The sequence below is a fragment of the Aphanomyces invadans genome, assembly GCF_000520115.1.
Source record: "Aphanomyces invadans strain NJM9701 unplaced genomic scaffold supercont1.8, whole genome shotgun sequence".
NCBI classification, from domain to species: Eukaryota; Oomycota; class Saprolegniomycetes; order Saprolegniales; family Verrucalvaceae; genus Aphanomyces; species Aphanomyces invadans.
In genome coordinates, this window is record NW_008580153.1 from 755,246 (window position 1) to 775,413 (window position 20,168).

A 20,168-nucleotide genomic window follows, 5' to 3' on the forward strand; every position below is an offset into this window, starting at 1 on the left:
CAAATTTACGTCGGAGTGATGAATGCCTACAAAGCGGCAGAGAAAAAATGGAAAAGCTTCAAGGTGGCGCGAGGAGAAGCATGGGAAGAACGAGTGCCGCATTGGTCATCTGACTTGATAGACCTAGAGGCTTCGAGTGCGCATGGAGCAAGACAGATTGACATGATTGAAGTGGACCCAGGACGGCATCGGCCTGTCTATTCCTTTTGCTCGCATAACGGCACCGACAAGACACATGAAGGCTTTTATGTGATTCCAGACGCACTAGACCACGACACCCAGAGAATGCTCGCTGTCAAGTGCTTGACCGAGTACGCCGAGCCACCACACACGACAAATCTGCATCAATTGAACCAGCAGGTCAGAGTTTCAAAGCGATCGCTTTCTCACTCGATTCTACGCAGGTCGAACAGATTTGGCAAAAGTCGCTGAATTGCGCCAATGCGAAAACGAAAGACCCCATGCAGAGCCTTCACTGGGCTGCACTGGGGTATCATTACGACTGGACTCAGCGAGCGTATCCTGACCAAGCGGGCTCTCCCATTCCCGAAGAGCTAGGAACTCTTGGAACGAAATTTGCAAGTGCCGTCGGGTTTGAGTTACTGTCTGAAGCCGCCCTTGTCAACTATTACAAACCGACATCTACAATGGGTGGACATCAAGACGACGTCGAAGTCACGTTTGACCATCCCGTTGTCTCGCTATCCATAGGATGTAGCGCCATCTTTCTGAAGGGTACCTGTGCTCTCTGCATGTGCTGTACAGTCTTGTCAAGAAATGATTTTAGGCGGTTTGTCGAAGGAGATTGCGCCTCTGGAGCTGCTCGTTCGAAGTGGAGACGTCGTGATCATGGGCGGCAACTCACGCTTATGTTTTCATGGTACTGGCTTCGTCAGGACGTCTGAAAGTGACTTTGATTGATATAGGCATTGCCAAAATTCTTCCCGTGCTCCACCTGGATGCCTTTCCACTCTCGGAGCAGCGTTCTCCTGCGACACCAGCTGTCGCCACGTTCTTGCGGGCAAACCGACTCAACATTAACGTCCGACAAGTGTTTCCACATGCCGCCACAAGCGATTCAGACAACAGAGGCCAGAAAAAACAAAAGATTGAAGATGAGTAACAAGCCATTACTTTGTTTAAGGCACCCCGTCAAGGTGCTCCAAAACATTGTCGAGATAAGCTTGCATTTTCTTCAAAGCAAGCCTCGCTTGCTCTTTGTCGCTGTTTTGTGTCAGGCGCAAGAGGTCTTTGCCGTTGGTGATGTCGACAACAGATTCGGCATTGGTCGTTTTGTCTTTGATAACAATATTCATGTGGGTCGCGTTGGTTTCGTCCATCATTACAAATAGCTTTCCTTTTGTTGCTGATGAAATGGGCAATGGGTCGGCTTCAATGGGAGATCCATTACTGGAAAACGTTTGCTCGCCGAACTTACGACGTCGAATTGTCGAGGGAGTTTGAAGTCGAAGGCTTCGTCGTCGTGATGGAGTTTCCAAGCTTCCTCCAGAACCATCCTTGGACGGTGTGAAGAGTGATAATGTCGACAATTGCCTTGATTTTGTTCGTGCTTGACGAGCTTTGGGTAATACCGACGACAAGTCCCCCTTATATTCGAGGAGAAAGGAGTCGATGGGCATGGATCGAATTTTCTCGGGAATTGGAATGGTATCCCGAATGAATTGATTCTTCAATTCTTCCACGTATCCATCCATGAGAGTTTTAAGCCGCTTGCATCGCTCCTCCACCTGCCGCTCCATGTCGTCGACCTTTGACTTGACTTGGAGCTCCATGTGTTGGGAAAACCAAAATTTGAAATCCATCCAATCATATTGCACACACTTGCTAGTAACACTAAAAGATTCTCTAGTAATACTAAAGTGAGTACAAATTTTCCCACCTGCGCCAAGACTTATGATGGGTGAAATGGCGCCAAGTCGCAACCAAGAGTACGTCGACGGCTCCATCTACCGCATCCGACTCCATAACTTTCTGACGTACGCGGATGCCGAACTCTTCCCTGGACCTCGATTGAACCTCGTGATTGGCCCCAATGGCACGGGAAAATCCTCGATTGTTTGTGCACTCTGTGTCGGACTTGGTGGGTCGACAAAGGTTCTTGGGCGCGCCGACAAGATGGGCGACTTCGTTCAACACGAAAAAGAATCAGGGTTCACTGAAATAGAGTTGTACTTTGCGAGAAAGAACGTTGTGATCCGCCGCAACATCTTTCGCGACAACAGGTCAACATGGCACATCGACAACAAGGAATCGACGCTAAACAAAGTCAAGGAAGTACTTTCCAAGGCCAAGATTCAAATTGATAACTTGTGCCAGTTTCTTCCACAAGACAAAGTTCGTAAAGTCAGTCCACGTCAATTGGATTCCATGGAGCATCTGTGTTAGGTTGGCGACTTTTCGCGTATGACCCCAACGCAACTCTTGAAGGCAACCCAAGCAGCGATCGGAAATGGAGAGTTGGCTGGCCAACAAGAAGAAATTTTAAAGATGGAAAAGGAGAACAGCACCAGCAGTCACGACTTGGTTGCAGCCAGGGCACGATTGGAGACAATGCGATCCGAAAACTTGCAGCGTCAACGAGATGTCGAGCGTATTCGAGAGCAGGAAGCTCGACGTATTGAATTGGCAAACCTCAAAAACAAATTGATGTGGGTGGAGTACGAAGAACAGCGGAGCAGGGTTGACAAGCTCCGGCGTCGAAAAGCCAAGTTAAAGAAACGACTAGAGGTATGTTGCCCTTCGACCTTGGTAATCTCACATGCCTGTGTATTAGGCTGCAAAGAATGCTCAACTGGAACCATTAAAACTTGTTTTGGAACAAGAAAGGGGGGCTGTCAGAAAGATTCGAGCGAGGTAACCTCGCCCCAAAAATCAGTGGACATTGATTTGAATTATGAGCAGCAAAAAAGACGTCGCTGACGAAAAAGATCGTGTCATCAATTCCTTGGGAACAATCAAACAGCAGGTAATTAATTGCGTGGACCTAGAGTAATTGACGAATTGTTGATACAGATCGAACGAGCAGAACTTGACGAGACGGCAACCCAAGCAGAAATTCAGTCGTTGCACGAGAATCAACGCCTAATGAAGCAACGCCTCGATCGTGAACGACTCAAAGAAGAACAGCTGCGTGAGGAATTGTCGCAATTGCCTGATGACGCTGGACTCCGCGAAGAAATGGTGAATCTGCAGCAAAAGTTCGAGGCAATCAACACCGAAGTACGTGCCCGAGTTCCATAAGAGTACCTTTGACAGACGTCTTTCGGCAGATATTTGACCTTACAAGCTCGCGGGATAACGTCAAGCGAGAGGTGGTCGAGAAATGTATGCTATGATGAATTCTTGACACATATCGATAGCATGATCGCCTTACAAGTGACTTGCATCGAATCAACGACCGACTCGCGAAGCTAGATAATGAAAAGTTGCAACGCCAAAGGATCTTGGCCAGCCAAGACCGAGACTGCATGCGTGCGTACGATTGGGTGCAGCAAAACACGTCCAGGTTTCAGCGCAAAGTGTGGGGCCCCATTGCACTTGAGGTTTGGACTCTCCATATTTTATGCATTAGCCCTTGACGCCGGTGTGATTAGATCCACGTTAATGACAAGCTCCAAGCAAAGTTCCTTGAGGACACGCTGCAGAATTACGTCCTGACGTCGTTCGTGGTCGAGTGCCGGGAGGATTATGACACGATGCTGAGTGCGCTGAACGAAGGAAGTCAGCGTCTCGGAGTGAACGTGCTGCAGCTTGACGAAGGTCGCATCAAGGCATTTCAACGACCATATTCGCCCAGTCAATTCCAGACTCTTCAAGATGAACTTGGCATAACGTGCTACCTGGACGAGGTAAACAAATTCCGACAAAGTCTCGTCACACCGTCATCAATAGCTTATCAGAGCGCCTGAAGTCATTCATCAAATCCTTCGCGATCACGGTGGTGTTCACACGATGCTTGTTGGGACGCAGTTGACAGAAGACTTGATTAATCGAGGGGTTGACGTGTTTTCTCAATTAACCGCGATGAACGAGAAAGCAGCGTTGCTTACACCATCCAAGAAATACGTGGCTTCAGGTAGCTCGTTGAGGATATTTGCATTTAATCGAAACCGATTGTTGCGAGTAGTGTCCAAGTACGGCAACAAAACCACAACAACAAGGTCGAACGACATTCGAGACTCACGGTTCTTGGCCGTGTCGTCAGATCATCAAGCACATCGTGAGAGATTACTGCAGGAGAAACAAACCAAACAAATTGAAATCCACGCCTGTCAAGAAAAGGTAAAGATCTATGGCATGAAATGACGCACTGATGTGTCGAACATACAGATTAACTCCGTGAAAGCTCGTGAACAGTTTTTGCTCGAGTCAAAACACACAGCAAATAGTCGCCAGGTCGAACTTCGAGAACAACTCCGCAGCCGTCAGAAATTGATGGAATTCATAAGTGATCGCCGAAAAAAGATTCGAGCGTTGGAAGCCGACGCGACTAAGGTAGGGCGCGTCAACTGAATCAATATTACTTGATTGTATTGTTGTGGTAGGATGTGTCGGATATTGAAGAGGCTTTCAATCGAAAATTAATCAATGTGATGACGAAGTAACGACTTGGATGCGTACCTGCGTTTGTTTCTAACACGAGAGTAGGCATGTCAAACAGCTGTTGGGTAGCCGCGAAATGCTCATGCAGTTGCTGAAGGGAGTTCGACCGAATGAAGTGGTGTGCAACTTGAACAGCACCACGACAGAGCAACGTGTAGCTATCACTCACCGTTACCTGAGTGAAAATGAAGCAGAACTCCAGTACGAGGCAACCCAGTGGATTTAGTTTTTAGGATGCTGCGTTAGACAATTGAAGGACGACTACGAACAAGTAAAGCAAACGCTGGTTCAGGATGGAAAGCACGCCGTGCTACTAAAGGAACGCGCTGAGCGGGCAGCACCCCGTGCACAGAACGAAACAAACTTCGACACGCTACCAGATACTGCAGTGGAACTGAACGCCCAAATCGACAACATCACGGCGGCCCTTGCCCACTTCCGTGGAGACTTGCGTGTCTTGGATACTTATGAACAAGTGCAAAAGGAAATTGAAGACGAAGAAGTCAAGTTGGATCGCATGGAGTCAAATTTCGCGACGCTTCAGGACCGTATCAATGCCATCAAGGTAGTAGTGATTTTTGTATTCCTTGAAAAACTGAGGTGAACTTGAAGAATCCGTGGTACGCTAAGCTGACAGAGGTTGTGAGCAAGATCAACATATCGTTTGCACAATACTTTAAAGACATTGGATGTGTGGGCGAAATCCACTTGAACGAAGATGGGGTACGATTACTTTTGTGTCGATTGTAGGCGGTCTAATTTCTGTGTGACCATTCAGGATATTTCAAAATGGGGCATTGAACGACGAGCACAATTTCGGATGACAGGCAAGCTCACGAACATGACAGCCGAAGAGCAGTCAGGGGGGGTACGCTTTGCAAGTGTTAAAGTGTTAGTAACTGTTGCCGATGCACCTATTTGTAGGAAAAATCCGTGGGGACAATTATGTACTTGATGGCGCTACAGAATTTGACAAATTGCCCTTTTCGCGTGGTCGACGAAATCAACCAAGTACGGCGAAAATTAGTTCCTTATTTGAACATTGCGTTAAATTTTTGTGTGACCAGGGCATGGACATTCACAACGAACGAAAGGTGTTCTCCCGCATCACCAAATCATCGTGTGGAAGTCGACTGCCTCAGTATTTCCTGATCACCCCCAAGCTAATCACTGGCCTTGATTACCATCCCGACACGAAGGTGTTGATTATTCTCAACGGACCGTACAACATCGACCAGACGTCATGGAACACCGACGACTTTGTGGGCAAACGTCAGAAGTTCCTCTAAGCTTGCACATTGGCCTGTAATCCCGTTTGGCTGGGAGTTCAGAGTCTTCGAATGCCACATGTCTAACGTACGTTAAAGTTCCCGCTTGCTGCGCTTGCTCTTGACAAGATTAATGCACACATCCGCACTCTGTCATCACTCGTAAGCGCACTGGGCACGAACAACAGCGCGAATTCGCCCTTCGAGAGTTGATGATTCCAACGGTTTAGTTTTTAATGGGGTGAATGCAGTAAAAAGTTTGGAATGAACAAATCCAGAGATTTTTAGCCAATGGGCATTGACTCTCACTCATGTGACACTTGAGTTTCTCGTGCTGTTTGGAATGATCGAACTTGATTGGCTAGATATTCAAAAACCACACCAGATTGGACAAAACAGAACGAACAGAGGAGCTCAAGATTGACGAGGGCCGCACTCTACAGGAAAGCAAGACAAGATGATCCAGCAAGCCCTTGCGTTGATGCTCCAGCGCTTGCTGGGAAAATTCCTTACGCTAGATTCATCACAACTGAACCTGAGCATTTGGGACGGCGACCTCACCTTCAAGAACATCCAATTGAAACTCGGGTACGGACGGGGCGATGTTGGCGAACTTCAGATTCAAGTGCCCTGGCGATCACTGTGGAGCCAACCGGTGGTGATAAAGGCCCAACACATTCGAATCTATGCACATGCAAACTCTGAACCACCAGACGGAACGACACAGCAGACTGCCGCTCCCGCAGCAACAGACGAACAGGACAAAACATACTTGTCGAAGCTGCTTGCATGCATCGTGGGGAATGTTCAAATTGAACTCGACGACATTGTAATCCAATACGAATGCAATGACGAAGTCCGAGACAAGGTGAGTATTCCCAGCCGCAATGAAAGTCACACTGGACATTAGGCTGCAGGGTACGCCGTGTGCTCGATTGATCGCGTCGAGCTTCAAAACGTTGGAGGAGATTGGGTACCGACGTTTGTCGACCCAAATCAAGGCGGGAATGTCTCACGCAAGGTTCGATGACCTGAGCTTTGCGCTGCTTGTGTTAACCGTCATCCTAGCGGCTGCAAATTTACGGCATTTCGTCGTACGTCGTCTTGTATTCAGATATGTCCCGGTACTACTTTCTGCATAACTGGTCCAGCGACATCAAGGTGCAGTGGAATCACAAACTCGTTTCTCAAATGAGACAACTGTGTAGGTGACACTGTCATACCAAAGCGCGAGTGCCACTGTGCCGGACGTCGACGTTCAACTGGGCTTTTCCTCGAAGACAACGTCAGCACTATCCTGCAAATCGTGTGCAAAATCGACGGCTACGGCAAATCATTTGCCAGTGCATATCGAATATGCTCACATCGACGTCTTGAGTGCGATTTTGGGTGAAGTGAAGGCCCCGTTTGACCAGTACGGTCAATTTTCCAAGCTTACCCCGAGCAAAGTCCAAGGGTTTGCTTTGGTGCTAACGTATGCGAAGCAGTGGTTGCTCTCAGATTGCATCGACGATTCGTCCAACGGCAAGACATCCTACAGCGACGATGACGAAGACGACGTGTTTGAAGACGCCATCGCCCCCCCAAGTCTGAGCGTTCGGATGGCTCTGGAAACTCCCCTCGAGATATCAGTGATTCCCCGAGATGCTGTTGCCAACCTTCACTGGTCCAGCTTTGTTGATGGCGTTCAATTTCAATGGCGACAAACGTGTGTGGAGACAGAGATTCAAGTGGGGATTTGCTCTATTCTGGTACAAGAAATTGACGACGAACGCCAAGACTTTATCGTACAGCACCGCGTTGTGGACTCTACCCCATGCATTCAATTTTCATGCACGCTGCCCGAATTGGAAAGTCTCCGTGTTGGGGCACCTACGCGTGTGACGTGCTGGATGGACAATGCGCTGACGATTAAACTGAGCGACAAGTGTGTCACCGAGTGGGGTGTATTAGCGTCACCTCTCTGGGAATGGTACGAGACGTGGGACCAGCAACAGCCAACTGTAGCGCAAAATCAATCGACCACAAACGAGACAGAGTCTCTGGTTGTGTTTGACATTCGACTGAACTCATTGAAGGCCACTGTCAACGTCACGCCGTCGTTTTTTTTGGGAGCACAAGTGGATTCGCTTTCGTTTCAAACCAATTCCTCAGACACGGACATGACCACGACGATGGCTGTGACGACATTTGACGTATTCTCGAGCCAAAGCACGATGCTTTCCCTTGAATACATCTCGGCAACGCTCATTAGACGGAGCCACCTGAAGACGGACGGAGCGTGCCGCTGCAACCACATGTTTTCCAACGTACAGTCGGTTCCGACCATTCGATCGTCCAACTCGAACGGATTTGGTTTACGCTTTTCGAAGAATATGGACGAGTACTCGCTCTACTCTTTCATAGCAAAGCTGCCATCCATACATCTGAGCGTAAACGAGACGGAGTACGTGCACATGATGGCTCTCAGTGGAATGGCCAGTCGATTACTTGGAGTTTCACTCCCCCAAGAAACGCCTTCAACTCTGTCGACAACACCCAACGCGCCTCAATTATGCTGGCTAGCAATGGAAGTGACAGTGCCTGATGTCGTGCTGTCCCTTAGACCATGGGGAGAAGTTGTCGTGAAAGATGTGGCATACACAAGTACATCGTGCACAAGAGTCACTATGACGACGACGTCAATTGGTGCGCTCACAGTGTCGGACTTGCGCAATCCGCACATTCAAGTGCTGTCACTGCACGAGGGGCTCACGATCGATCAGGCCAGTTGTCCGCGTTCAGCATTTGAGTTTTCAAACACGTTGAATCTGAACGACAAGGACGCCAACCTTTTTCACATCGCCGTACCGGAACGAATCCAATGTTCCATATCGGACAACTTCATCAAGTCTGCTATGCAGTGGATTACAAAAGGGAAGTTGCACGTGTCACTGTCGAGTGGAATCACTTCACCGACAAACCCCCGAAGAGAACGGAGCACTTCATTTGTACCACGGGATATCACTCAATGCTTGTCTGAGTCCAGTGTGTGGCTCGGTCAAGGCTTCGTTTTGGACGTGTACCACGAAGACGTTGGAGACGTCCACCGATGCAACATTTGCGCCGACAAGATGTTACATCTTGCTTCGTGGAAAACCTCTTTTGCTACGTTCACGAGTCAGGGGTATGGTTCAGCCTGCGAAGTCACCTCTGACGTACGCGGCACTTTGAAGAACCTCCAGTTGAACGATTGTGCTCATACCTCTACTGGAGTGGAGTTGTGCCACCGTGCTATTGTGTCTGGAACGCGCGATGACAATATGCAGCATGTCGATTTCAGATTGGCTTGGACTCAAGACTCAAATGGACCGAAATTCTTGACCCAGGTCCGGTTAGACGCCGTCGCCATGACGTATTTGCTACGAGTGCACAAACAATTGGATTACTTCTGTCGACACCACTTGTACTATGCGCTGTACGAGCCGCTCAGCTCCATCGAGGTGGCAAGTGTGTATGCGGAGTACACCAAATCTATACCGGCATCGCCGACTAACGAAGAGTACCCTGAGATTCGATGGGAAGTTGTTGCCCACGACCTTTCGTTGTCACTGCCTCGAAACTCTTGCTCAAATGAATCAGTTGTCTTGCGTAGCAGTAGCGCCAAGTTTCAATCTTCCCCAGAAGCGACAGAATTCCTGAGAAGTGGATTGTTTATCGATGAAGGAGTGGACGATATTTTCGTGGAGACTGTCTCACGGCGCCAAGAACTGCGACGACTGGAGTTGAGACACCTGCGACGGATTGTGAAAAATCAACGGGCTAAGCTTCTCGTGACCCAGGCAAGGCTTCACGCCGATTACAAGACAGCGACGAGGGAATCGCAGCGTTTTATGCATGGTGGGGGTCGAGTCGAATCGCTTCTTCAAGCAGAGCAAGCGTGCTCAATATTGAAGGCCAAGTTGGAATCTGTCGATGAGCACTTGGAGGAGTTGCACGATCACCTCAAGTTTATTGAATCAGAAATTGAAGCGACAAAAGTATCAGAGGTACAGTACATGATGTTGACATCCCGCGTACGATAAGATATGGTTTTTAGGACGAAGTCAAAGTCGTGGGTCGATATCGCAGCCGTTCTCTCGACCTCATCCAGAATTCTGTTGCGAAAATACCTGAGTACACAGCAGGATCTCTGTTTGGCGCTGAAGATGCAGCGTTTCACGATGCAGCCGACGAAGACGTGACATTCTCGGCAACCCCATGGCTATCTTTTGAGTTGATCGGGCTCAGCGGGTGGACAGTCGATCCTGTTTCGGGAGGGTTCGACACGAAACACCCCATATTTCAACAGGCGATGGCAGAGTGCACTATTGATTTTCAGGTAATCAAACTACTGCAGGATGTTTTCAAAGTGGCCCTTATTCGTGCTGCCTAGAATATACTGCACGACGCAAACGTAGCGTACTCGGTCCAAAATATCGGCATTCGGTTCAATGAATGGAGCCTTGAATTGCTTGAGTACCAGTATGGTACAATTATCGGCATGATCTACGAAAATTTCAAAGAAGCCAACAACATTGTAAGTGAAAACCTGTGGTCGCGATGTGCATCTTGCGGTGGATTCCACGACGACAGTGCGGTATGCAACGTGGATTGGCTCCGTGTGACAATTGATGTCTTGGATGCCAGCCTCACCTTGCACAAAACCTATTCTACTCCTGAGACGTCAACCAAGATGGACCTCGAACAGCTCAGTATTCAGGTCGCTATGAAGACGAGCGACGAGCTCGACATTGATGTGTCCGTTATGTCGCTCAACGTCTCGGACGTGCACGAACTAATCCAAGACTACATCAAACCAACCCAATCGATTCGTGACGTTCCCCAGGTCCGCTTGGCGTCCACATCGACCTACACCGACTCAAAATATACTGTTCAAGTGGGCCATTCGCACATTGTGATCTTGCCCAAGTCGCTGCAAATTCTCTCGAGCTTTTTCACATGGCCCTTTTGGATGGCCGAGGACAAGGATGAAACCGTGTTTGTCGCTGGCCCAGTGGTTGAGTGGGAAATCATGGAAGTTGCTGTGATTTTCGACAAAGCTTGCTGCTTCTATCTCTTGGAGAACTTTGCTAAGGTGGACACGCGGTAAGCGAACTCCAATTTTTTTCACCTAAGTGTGCATTTTTGATTCGTAGCGCACTCGTTCTCATGTCGGAGATCAAACTCGACTACACGTGGTCTCAAAGCGCTCCTGACAAGACTAGCTCAACCAAGTTTGACTTGGCAATGCAGCCTCGCGGCCTCTACTTTTCCACCTTGCCGGACTTGGCAGTGGATGTGGACTTTCCCCTCATGAACTCTTTTACGTTTCAGTACATGCACTTGATGGAGTACGTGCTCGAGCCGTCGCTTCAAGCGACTCAACGATACGCCCTTTCCCTGTATGCAGAGCAAAGCAACATTCACGCCATTCCTGTGGAAGCCCGCTTGTCCGTGCAGGATTTTTTGCTGCTCGCGAACATTGGCCACAACTACGCCAACACCAAAGCGAACAGTGTGTGCGGCCCCGAACTCACCACTGTTGTCGAAACACCTCGTGTTCTGAGCGATAAATTCTTGGCCGACATTGGAGGGCTTCGCGTCGTCATGGTGAACAACAGCCTCGGCGTCCCGATCCTGGACGTGGTCATGTCTGAAATTGGATGCGAATACGAAAACACCGGCGACGCCGTTATGATTGTGGGCGGCATTTTTCGCTGCAACTACTTCAATAACAGCATTTATCGATGGGAACCGCTCATCGAACCATTTAAGATTCAGAGCGACATTGTGCTGTCCAAATCCCTCACGATGCAGCTGAACTTTCCGTTTGCATTCAACTTCAACTTGACACCGGCGATGACCCCAATCTTGTTCATGGACAACTTGCTCTTGACTGACGACATTGTCGCCAGTGGTGCCAAGGTCACGACGCCATTTTGGCTGAAGAACAGTCTCGGGACCAGCGTCAAGTTTAGTTTTGCACACGGCCAAACGTTTATCCAAGACACCGTCGAGCATTCTCAAGTCGTTCCCATAGATTGCCGTGACAAAGTAACCCATCTGCGCTCATTCGACAAGGCCAGTGAGCTAGATGCGTTGCTGTACCAGAAAAACTCGCTCACGGCGCAACATTCTTTGTACGCTACCTCCACCAAAATTGTTTCTCAATGTGATTGCATGCGTAGATTCATTTGGGTAACTGGGTCCATGTGGATGAGCGCCCACCCAGTGACAGTGGATGTTGTGGGCCATATCTCGATCTGCTTAAAACTCAAGGACGACGCCACCGCTCCGCCCGATGAAAACGTTCCATGCCCAGTCATTGCTGCCGAGATTAGCTTACAAGAAGATGGGAGTAAGCTGATCCACATTCACTCGCAGGTGCTCATTGCAAACGAAACATCGTTGCCGTTGATCGTATGGGGATATGCTCCACCCGGCATGATCGAAGAGTGGATTGTCGACCGCGAGTCGACGTCTTACGTCCCCCTCCATCTCATCCACCCTGAAGCGCGGTTGAGTGTTCGTCCGTCCCTCGATACTGACTACGCGCCACTTGCGTCCACGTTTGGAGAGTTTGATATGGATATCAAGTCGTCTCAGTTAAGCTTCGACACTCAACGGAAGCGCTTCATTCGGACGGGAACTTGTATATGCAAGCACAAACCGAACGATTCGACATCGGCCGTCATGGCCATGCAACTGTTGCCTGGAATGGTTGTGCGCGAACTGCCCCCGTGGCATTGTGTGTTTGATGTGGAAGCGTTTGCGTTGATCAACACAGCTGTCGATTCCAGTGCGACTACCTTGCGTCGTGGGTCAACGACAGTGGCAGCGGACTCAGAAGAAGACGACATTGATGTTTTCGAAGCACTGTTAAAACTAGAAGACGAGGAGAGCAGCACCCTTGCAAAGTCTCAACCGGTTGTCGATGTGTTGGAGGAAGCAAAGCAAGCCAAGCACGTCCAAGGCATGAAGTTGGAGCACTTTGCACACGTATTGACTCTAAAGCCTTGCCTAACGCTGCACAACAGACTGGCGTGCCCAGTTGCGTACCGCATTTTGGAGCAATCTTTGCAGCTCGTATGTACGGGTTTTGGTCATCAAAAGGTTTAGTTATTGCTTGCCTAGGTTGCAGAAGGCATTTTGGGGGTAGGGGCCATCCTTCCGCTGTTCCAGATCAATCTGCACGAAGAAATTTTTGTGTCATATCGCCTGGAAAATTACAACTGGAGCGAACCAGTGACGATGGTGCATCCGAAGCATTGCCCACTTCCATACAAGGAATCAATTCTAAGCATTCGAATCACAGGGAGAACCTTTCCTGATGCGGCGAATTACAAGAACGCCCAAGGTAAACTATTCCTCCATTGTTTTTGCTGAGTGCTCAAACATCATGACATCATGCAGGTCAAGTCCCAGAACTGCAATTGAAGTTAAAGCGACGAGATCGAGATGTTATTGTGTACAGTCCGCTGTGGATTGTAAATCACGCGGGCATGCCATTGGAATACTGTGATGCCTTGAGCCGGAAATCCTTGGAAACTGCGTTAACATTTGTCCACAACCGGCCAGCCTCGCTGGCCAGCACATGCTTTGTTCGGCGGCAGACGACGTTAACGTCACCCATGGCAGTGCCAGAAGACTTTCATTTGTTTGAAAAGTCCGCGTCAATTGTTCCCGTGGCCATCTACGTCGTCGTCAAGGAAGCCCGGAACTTGATCAATTCACACAAATTCGTTGGTACGCAAAACCCGTACATCCGTGCGTCGCTCTTTATCCCGAAGCAAACGAAGAACGAAGACCTGGTCGACAGTCTATTTTGTTTTGCAATGACCAGAGCGCACATCGGTGGGGGCCAAAACCCGAAATTCAAGATGAACAACACCATGTACCTTCCCTTTCCGGAAGAGCTTGGAACGTATCAGCTCCAGTTTGCCCGTATTGTGGTCGAAGTCCGATCTGTATGGTATGGCTCTGAATCTTTGTTAGGCATCGGTACGTCATACCTGCAACTTTGCTTGTAATAACTGCGTATAAACTGATGTTATGCAGTGACACTTCCGTTGTCTGAAGTCATGTCAAACCGCGATGTGTATGCCGGATTTCAATGGCACGAACTCGTGAAGAAGAAATCTTCGTCAAAAAAGGGCCCTGCTGAAGCCGTGTCGGCAGGTCAAGTTGAGATGTCCATCACACTCGCAACGAAACACTTTATTGAGAACCACGCCGAATCCGATAACATGTGGGGAACAGTTTTGACGACGCCACGCCAACAAATGCGCAAATCGCTTCAGTCACATGGAGACACCGCGTACAACCTCACCGTGTACCTTCCAACGAACCGGTTTACGTCCGTGGAGGTCTCGGTCCTTCCAAGCACGACAGTCATGGAGATTGTTAAAAAGGTAGCAAACCTTGGAGGATTTATCATGGCGCCGGATGACTACATCTTGGTGGAACTCCTCTTGCCACGGTTTGTGTCGCTGCGAAGTGCTGGACGACCTGAGGCCGAGCGTTGGTTCGGGTCTGTCTTGACGGACAAGCTTAGCCCTATTCAAGTACTAGGCAAGAAATTTGGAGTTCACTTGTGCCACCGCAGCATATTCAACACTATCCGACTTTACGATGAAAGCAGCACGGCCAGTATCCACCACACAACCCCTCGATCTCTCTTGCAGCACCGCCAACCTGCTCAAAACATTCCAGTCGAGTGGGCCGAAGCAATCAATTTTGGATCCAAATCGGGTAAGTGACTTGAAAATATTTTCAACTCGTTTCACACTGGAATAGGGTCCTCGTGGGATTCTCTGAGAGTGAAAACGTTCAAATCAGGGTGGTCAGATGCAGTTCGTATTCATAGGAACGCGCTTGGCAACTCTGGCGTCGCGCAACTGCTGACGTTGGTCGAAGAAAACGAGCAATCACGGCTGAACCCGAGCAAACAAATTGAACTTGCGTTGTGGAGTTCGTACGGACCGGGAGCATTCAGTGAAACAATTGTGACAACCATCGTGCCGCGCTACGTCCTGATTAATCAAACGTCTCACCCGCTATGGTACCGACAGCACAACTGCCACATCGTCATGACGTTGCATGTCAACGACATGAAACCATTTCACTGGGACAAAGCAGACGAGCAAAAGAAGCGAATTGAAGTTACGTTTGCTGAAGGTGAAATGGACTGGTCAGGACCATTCACAATTCATTCCCTTGGTACACCCAATAAGAGTCCGAAACTTTGGTGACTGAATGTCTGACGATCACTAGGCTCGATATATCTCAAACTGCGGGGCAAGTCCAACGTGCACAGCATTTACATCTTGCAAGCCCAACTTGACATGGTTGGCGGGTCAATTGTTTGCGTATTTCGAGACGAAAGCAAGCGATGGCCGCCGTACCGGATCGACAACTTTACGTCGTTCCGTCTTCAATTCCACCAGACGCACTGGAACAAAGACGTGTGGGACGAAGTGCAACCTCGCAGCTCGGTCCCATATTCATGGGACAACCATGAGGGCCGTCAAGTAATTTCGGCCGACGGAAATCAAACCCTGGTACTGGAACGATACCTGGACGTGCGCTTCATGCAAGTGTCATCGTCTTTGGCGCTGGATGTGAGCAATGCCGTTGTGGACACGAAGGAGTACAACTTAGACATGATGCAAAAACACAAACGTATCCAACTCACGCGGTCGCTTCCAGCATCACTCTTTGACGGGTGTCCGGTGCAAGGGGCGTTGCTGAAGAAGGACAACGCGATCAACTGGAGCAAGCGGTACTGTGCCCACCAATCTCAGAACCGAACAGGACTTTGAACTATGTGATATAGGTACTTCCGTCTACATGACCACATGGTGTATTATTTCATGACAGAAAATGATCACGCATTGCGTGGTGTCATTGATTTGGGAGTGAATCAATTGGCAAACGAAAGTGCAGTGCTTTACTTGAAGGGCTGGTCGAAGCAGCGCTACAAGCAGACTCAGTTTACCAAAGTGGCGAACCCGTTGCAAAGTATGGCGAAAAGTATCACAGAGACTCTCTTTGGCGAAGAAGCGAAACCCTCCGATGCTCCTTCCTCGCAACACTGCGAGGAATACTTCTTGTGGATTGGGACCCTCATCCGCATGTCTGACATGATGGTGACGAAAGCTACTCAGTGGCTCCAAGCATTGACATTAAACGGGACGGAATTGTCGCCGTCCCAGCTGTTCCTCGCCTCTGGCACGGATGTGGTGCAATTTTTGCTACTCGAGCAACTGGCCAGTAACGTGTCGTCAAGCTTGGATATTGCCCAACAACTCCTGTACTATGGAGTCCTGGGCCTGTGGAATCCACCTCCAGACATTGACTTCGACAACATTCAGTTCGAAAGTGGTGGGACGTTGTATCGCGTGCTGACACCCACTCCCGCCGCTCCTTCGTCACGCGAATTTTCGATCAGCACCCCAGGCAAAACGTATCACTTGCGGGCAGACTCCCCCGAAGATGCAGCTGTGTGGTGCCGCAGCATTCGTGATGCCATCATCCATGCTATGCACAAAGCCCACACGGTAAATAACTCCCACGCCCACGTCGACAATGGTCAGCAGGATTCGAAGACAACGACTAAAACTTACGTGTACGCTCGTGTGCGGGCGGACGGCCCGACCAAAGTGCTTGAGTTTACAGAAGGGGGCGAAGAAGATGAAGAATATGGAATGATGCCTCTGGGCCAAATCAGTCGCATTGAAGAATCCCCCACGGACACCAACGAGAATGCGGTCGAGTGGCTCAAGAATGTACATTTGAGCGTCAATCTCACAAGCATTGGGCTCAGTTGCGTCAACGAAAAACCCATGGAATTGATTTACATGAGCTTGCAGGGCGTGGGACTCACGTTTGTCCGAAATGAAAACAAGATGCGCTTTGGCGTGACATGGCAAGACATTCAAGCCGACAATCAAGTCCCAGAAGCAACTTTCCAAACATTGCTGTGCTCCAAGCAACGTGAAGTTGCAGATGAGTTACAGCAAGTGTGCAGAGACTGCGGGACGCCCCAATACCAAGCAGCGTTTCACTTTTGCTGTGGATGGAGCAATGAGCAAGGATCGACCGACTATTTCGAGTACTGCTCCGTCTATATTGCGCCGATTTTGCTTCAACTGGACGAAGAGCTTGTGTCGCTCATCCGAGACTTCATTGCTGCGGTACTCTCGAATTCTTGACTTATGCAGGGTCCTAATGTCTACTGTATGCGAACACGCAGGTATTGCTGCATCAAAATGGCATTCATCGACGAGAGTTGAGTGATACCATTCAAAGCACCCCGTTTATAAACACAAGTCAAGTGCAGGACGATTTCAAATTGGCAATAGAATGCGAAGAGCTCGACCCCCTCAACAGTTCCAGACTACTTGAAACGCACACAGTGTCATCTTCCGAGCGCAAGGTGTACTTTGCTGTCTTGAACATCCATCCCGTCGAATTGGACATTACGTTCCGCAGCGACGTGATTGGAGACCGCTTCAAGGACAGCGAACAGCTACTAGACGGTGGAAAATCATCCTCTTCTTCAGGCGCCTGCTTATACACGTGACCGTAGATGAAGTCAACTTGGAAAATGTCGCCGCATGGATTCCAAGTTTGAGCATGCATGTGCCCGATTTGGATAACGCCCCCATTCGATTAAACGCCCTCGTCGTCGAGCATGCGTTTGGCACTAGCAGCGACGTCACGCGACGAGTGTCTAAATACTACACACGTCAGCTGTGGAAGCAAGTGCACAAAGTGCTGGGGTCGTTTGACTTTTTGGGAAACCCAGCTGGCTTGCTAGATCATTTGGGCACAGCGGTCAGTCAAACGATGAAACCCAGCCAAGATTTCAAACTCACGCTATTTTAGGTGAGGGATTTGATTGTCGAACCGTTTGAAGGTGCACGGGCTGGAACTGGGATTGCTGGCAGTGGGTTGGGCTTTGGAAAAGGATTGGCCAAAGGCGCCACGAGCTTTGTGACCAATTTCATCGATGGCACGTCGGACGCAACATCGAAGGTGACCGGGACATTTGGGCAAGGCTTAGCGACCATGAGTTTGGACGGCCATTACCAAAAAATTCGCGCTAAAGCTCGACGACGGCATGTTTATGGATTCAAGGAGGGAATTATTCAAGGATCCAAGGAGCTTACGATTGGTATCTCGCAGTCAATATTGACTGATGCTATTTGACGCAGGGTGTATTGCTTGCAGGTATGGTCGAAGGTGTCACTGGCGTGGTGATGAATCCGCTTCGTGGAGCCCAAACTAACGGTCCGATGGGTTTTCTCAAAGGCACAGTGACTGGTTTGCTTGGTTTACCAATGAAACCTGTCGCGGGCGTGTTCGATTTCGCATCCCGGGCAACCCAAGGCATTCGGAATAGATCGGTGCACCATGGCCGTCGAGGGTACACCAAGTTTTTGCTTTAAAAGTGTGCTAACAGTTTGTCTAGACTGCGGCTTCCACGAGTGTTTGGTCGTTTCAACGAGCTCAAATTTTACCGGGAAGAAGATGTCGTGGCACACATGCTTGTTCGCAAAACGGAGACAGACGAGAAGATCATTTATCATTCCCACTTGGACCAAATGGTTCATGTGCATGAATTGGCCGAAGAAGCGCGCGCGAGACAATCGATGGTGCCGCTGCATCGTCAAGTGATGAAAATGCAGCGCTACGAGACGTCTCAAGATGACGTGGAGCGTGGCAAGCGAGCCGTGTATACCGTTGTGTTTACCAAAAAGAGTCTGGGTTTGGAGCTCGAAACGGACTTTTATGGTACGTTTTCCTGCGATCACCCTTATCTTAGTATTTCTTGCCAAAGGCGAGGCAGTCATCATCAAAAATTGCTTGGATCGATCTTCCATCCAAGAAGCGCAAACTACGAGCCGCGACGTCACGTCCAAGCTATTGCAGGCTGGCGATGTCCTGATTCAACTGGGCGACGTAAATGTTCGAAACATTGGGTTCCGTGAAACGATTGCCCTGATCAAAGGGTCGAGTCGGCCAGTGACCCTCACGTTTGAGAGCTGCGACGTGTTTGACGACGACGACGAGTCCCCTGTCGACGTGAAGTACATTTACTCACCCAACGCGGCGTCTGTCGCAACTGCTACGACACACCAGTCTCCACACTCTGCGTCGCTGAAAGTCCGACAAACTCACTGGGTGATTATCACTGACAAGCGTGTGCTGTACATTCAACTGGACAGCGACAGCATCCTGGACGATGCGATCTTGGAGTGGTCGGTTCCGTTGCGTTCGATTCACTCGATTGAAGTGCTAGAAGACGCGATTCAGCTGCATTTGCGAGTTGGTGTGAACAGCATCTTCACCGGCCCACTCCGGCGACCTGAGTGGAAGCACGAAACTCCCCATGCGGTGGAAACGATGAATGTATTTTATCATGCGATGAAGAAGAGCTTTCGCATGAATGCAGACCTGGCCGACGTCCAAGAAGTGTACCCTTCCGATACGTCATTTTCGAGCATACTACGCGTCGCCGTCTCGGGCACGACCAAGCGGCGGCGGTGGTGCGTCTTGAGTCGCAACTGTTTGTACGTATTTGCAATGTATCCTCGCAAGACATTGCGGTTGGTGGTGCCACTTGGTCGGGTGGCGGTCACAAAAGACTCGGCGCTGTCGTGGAAGATTCAATGTGGCGTGCAAAACGAGACGATACCGGTCCTGCAAGTGGATGGTCCGTCCTTGTCGGAGAAAATGGTGGCGGACCTGACGCTGATCACGGAAAAGCCCGAGGAAGTCGAAATGTGGATGTCGGCGCTGCAACATGCAGCCGGCAAGGGCATGCGCCATTCCAAAGGCACGCGTTTCTACGCGGCAACGGGAGCCACGATGCTCTCCATCGGGTGCAAAGAAACCAAAGCGTACGTGGTCGTCCAGCTCGTCGATGCGTTGAAGAAAACCCTCGCGGTGTTCAAGGAAGGATGAGGTGCACAAGCAATCCAGACTAATTAATATCCGAGTGCGCCACATTGTCGCTATTGCCTGGATTTTGTTGAGTGCATCATGCATCCATTAGAGTGTACGTTGCCAGGCATGACTCATTGCTTGTTAAGCACACCCTGTCAATGGTACAGACGAGTACACGTCAAGGCAGGAATTAAGTCAGCCAACGGAGGGCCATCGCAGTCGTTGAATCGTTGGAGGCTGGCGCAAGGGTTATGTGTATGCATGCATTTGTCGATCACACGCCACGGCGAATTCGATTTCAAC

General features: G+C 49.5%; 4 protein-coding genes across 5 annotated transcripts; 3 read left to right on the forward strand and 1 right to left on the reverse strand.

Annotated features, from left to right (window-relative positions):
- Positions 1 to 1,798, forward strand: H310_04965 (alkylated DNA repair protein AlkB). Its single transcript, XM_008869544.1, has 4 exons — positions 1 to 360; positions 405 to 735; positions 788 to 880; positions 927 to 1,798. Exons 1-4 carry the CDS (start codon positions 19 to 21, stop codon positions 1,121 to 1,123), a joined length of 963 nt encoding a protein of 320 aa, XP_008867766.1. The 5' UTR covers positions 1 to 18; the 3' UTR covers positions 1,124 to 1,798.
- Positions 1,140 to 1,793, reverse strand: H310_04966 (hypothetical protein; the record flags this gene model as incomplete). The annotated part of the gene is made up of 2 exons (XM_008869545.1): positions 1,140 to 1,433; positions 1,593 to 1,793. The coding sequence occupies 2 exons, from the start codon at positions 1,791 to 1,793 to the stop codon at positions 1,140 to 1,142; spliced, it is 495 nt and encodes a 164-aa protein (XP_008867767.1).
- A 102-nt stretch (positions 1,799 to 1,900) lies between the features above and the next one.
- H310_04967 (hypothetical protein) lies at positions 1,901 to 6,017 on the forward strand. The gene is made up of 18 exons (XM_008869546.1): positions 1,901 to 2,355; positions 2,407 to 2,748; positions 2,795 to 2,874; positions 2,923 to 2,986; positions 3,034 to 3,240; positions 3,291 to 3,332; positions 3,381 to 3,563; positions 3,615 to 3,869; positions 3,913 to 4,096; positions 4,148 to 4,302; positions 4,351 to 4,515; positions 4,566 to 4,621; positions 4,669 to 4,824; positions 4,870 to 5,188; positions 5,236 to 5,346; positions 5,402 to 5,491; positions 5,548 to 5,634; positions 5,691 to 6,017. Exons 1-18 carry the CDS (start codon positions 1,915 to 1,917, stop codon positions 5,910 to 5,912), a joined length of 3,159 nt encoding a protein of 1,052 aa, XP_008867768.1. The 5' UTR covers positions 1,901 to 1,914; the 3' UTR covers positions 5,913 to 6,017.
- A 268-nt stretch (positions 6,018 to 6,285) lies between these two features.
- On the forward strand, positions 6,286 to 20,087 carry H310_04968. 2 transcript variants are annotated; one of them, XM_008869547.1, is made up of 20 exons: positions 6,286 to 6,759; positions 6,802 to 6,912; positions 6,960 to 7,052; positions 7,100 to 9,919; positions 9,970 to 10,251; positions 10,306 to 11,018; positions 11,069 to 12,052; positions 12,101 to 12,998; positions 13,047 to 13,269; positions 13,332 to 13,913; positions 13,971 to 14,663; positions 14,709 to 15,131; positions 15,186 to 15,693; positions 15,748 to 17,107; positions 17,167 to 17,452; positions 17,503 to 17,750; positions 17,802 to 18,090; positions 18,147 to 18,342; positions 18,388 to 18,710; positions 18,757 to 20,087. In XM_008869547.1, exons 1-20 carry the CDS (start codon positions 6,349 to 6,351, stop codon positions 19,881 to 19,883), a joined length of 12,570 nt encoding a protein of 4,189 aa, XP_008867769.1. In that variant the 5' UTR covers positions 6,286 to 6,348; the 3' UTR covers positions 19,884 to 20,087. The 2 variants fall into 2 exon arrangements, with proteins under 2 accessions (XP_008867769.1, XP_008867770.1); XM_008869548.1 differs by having other exon boundaries at positions 18,147 to 18,710.
- The last annotated feature ends 81 nt before the right edge of the window (positions 20,088 to 20,168 follow it).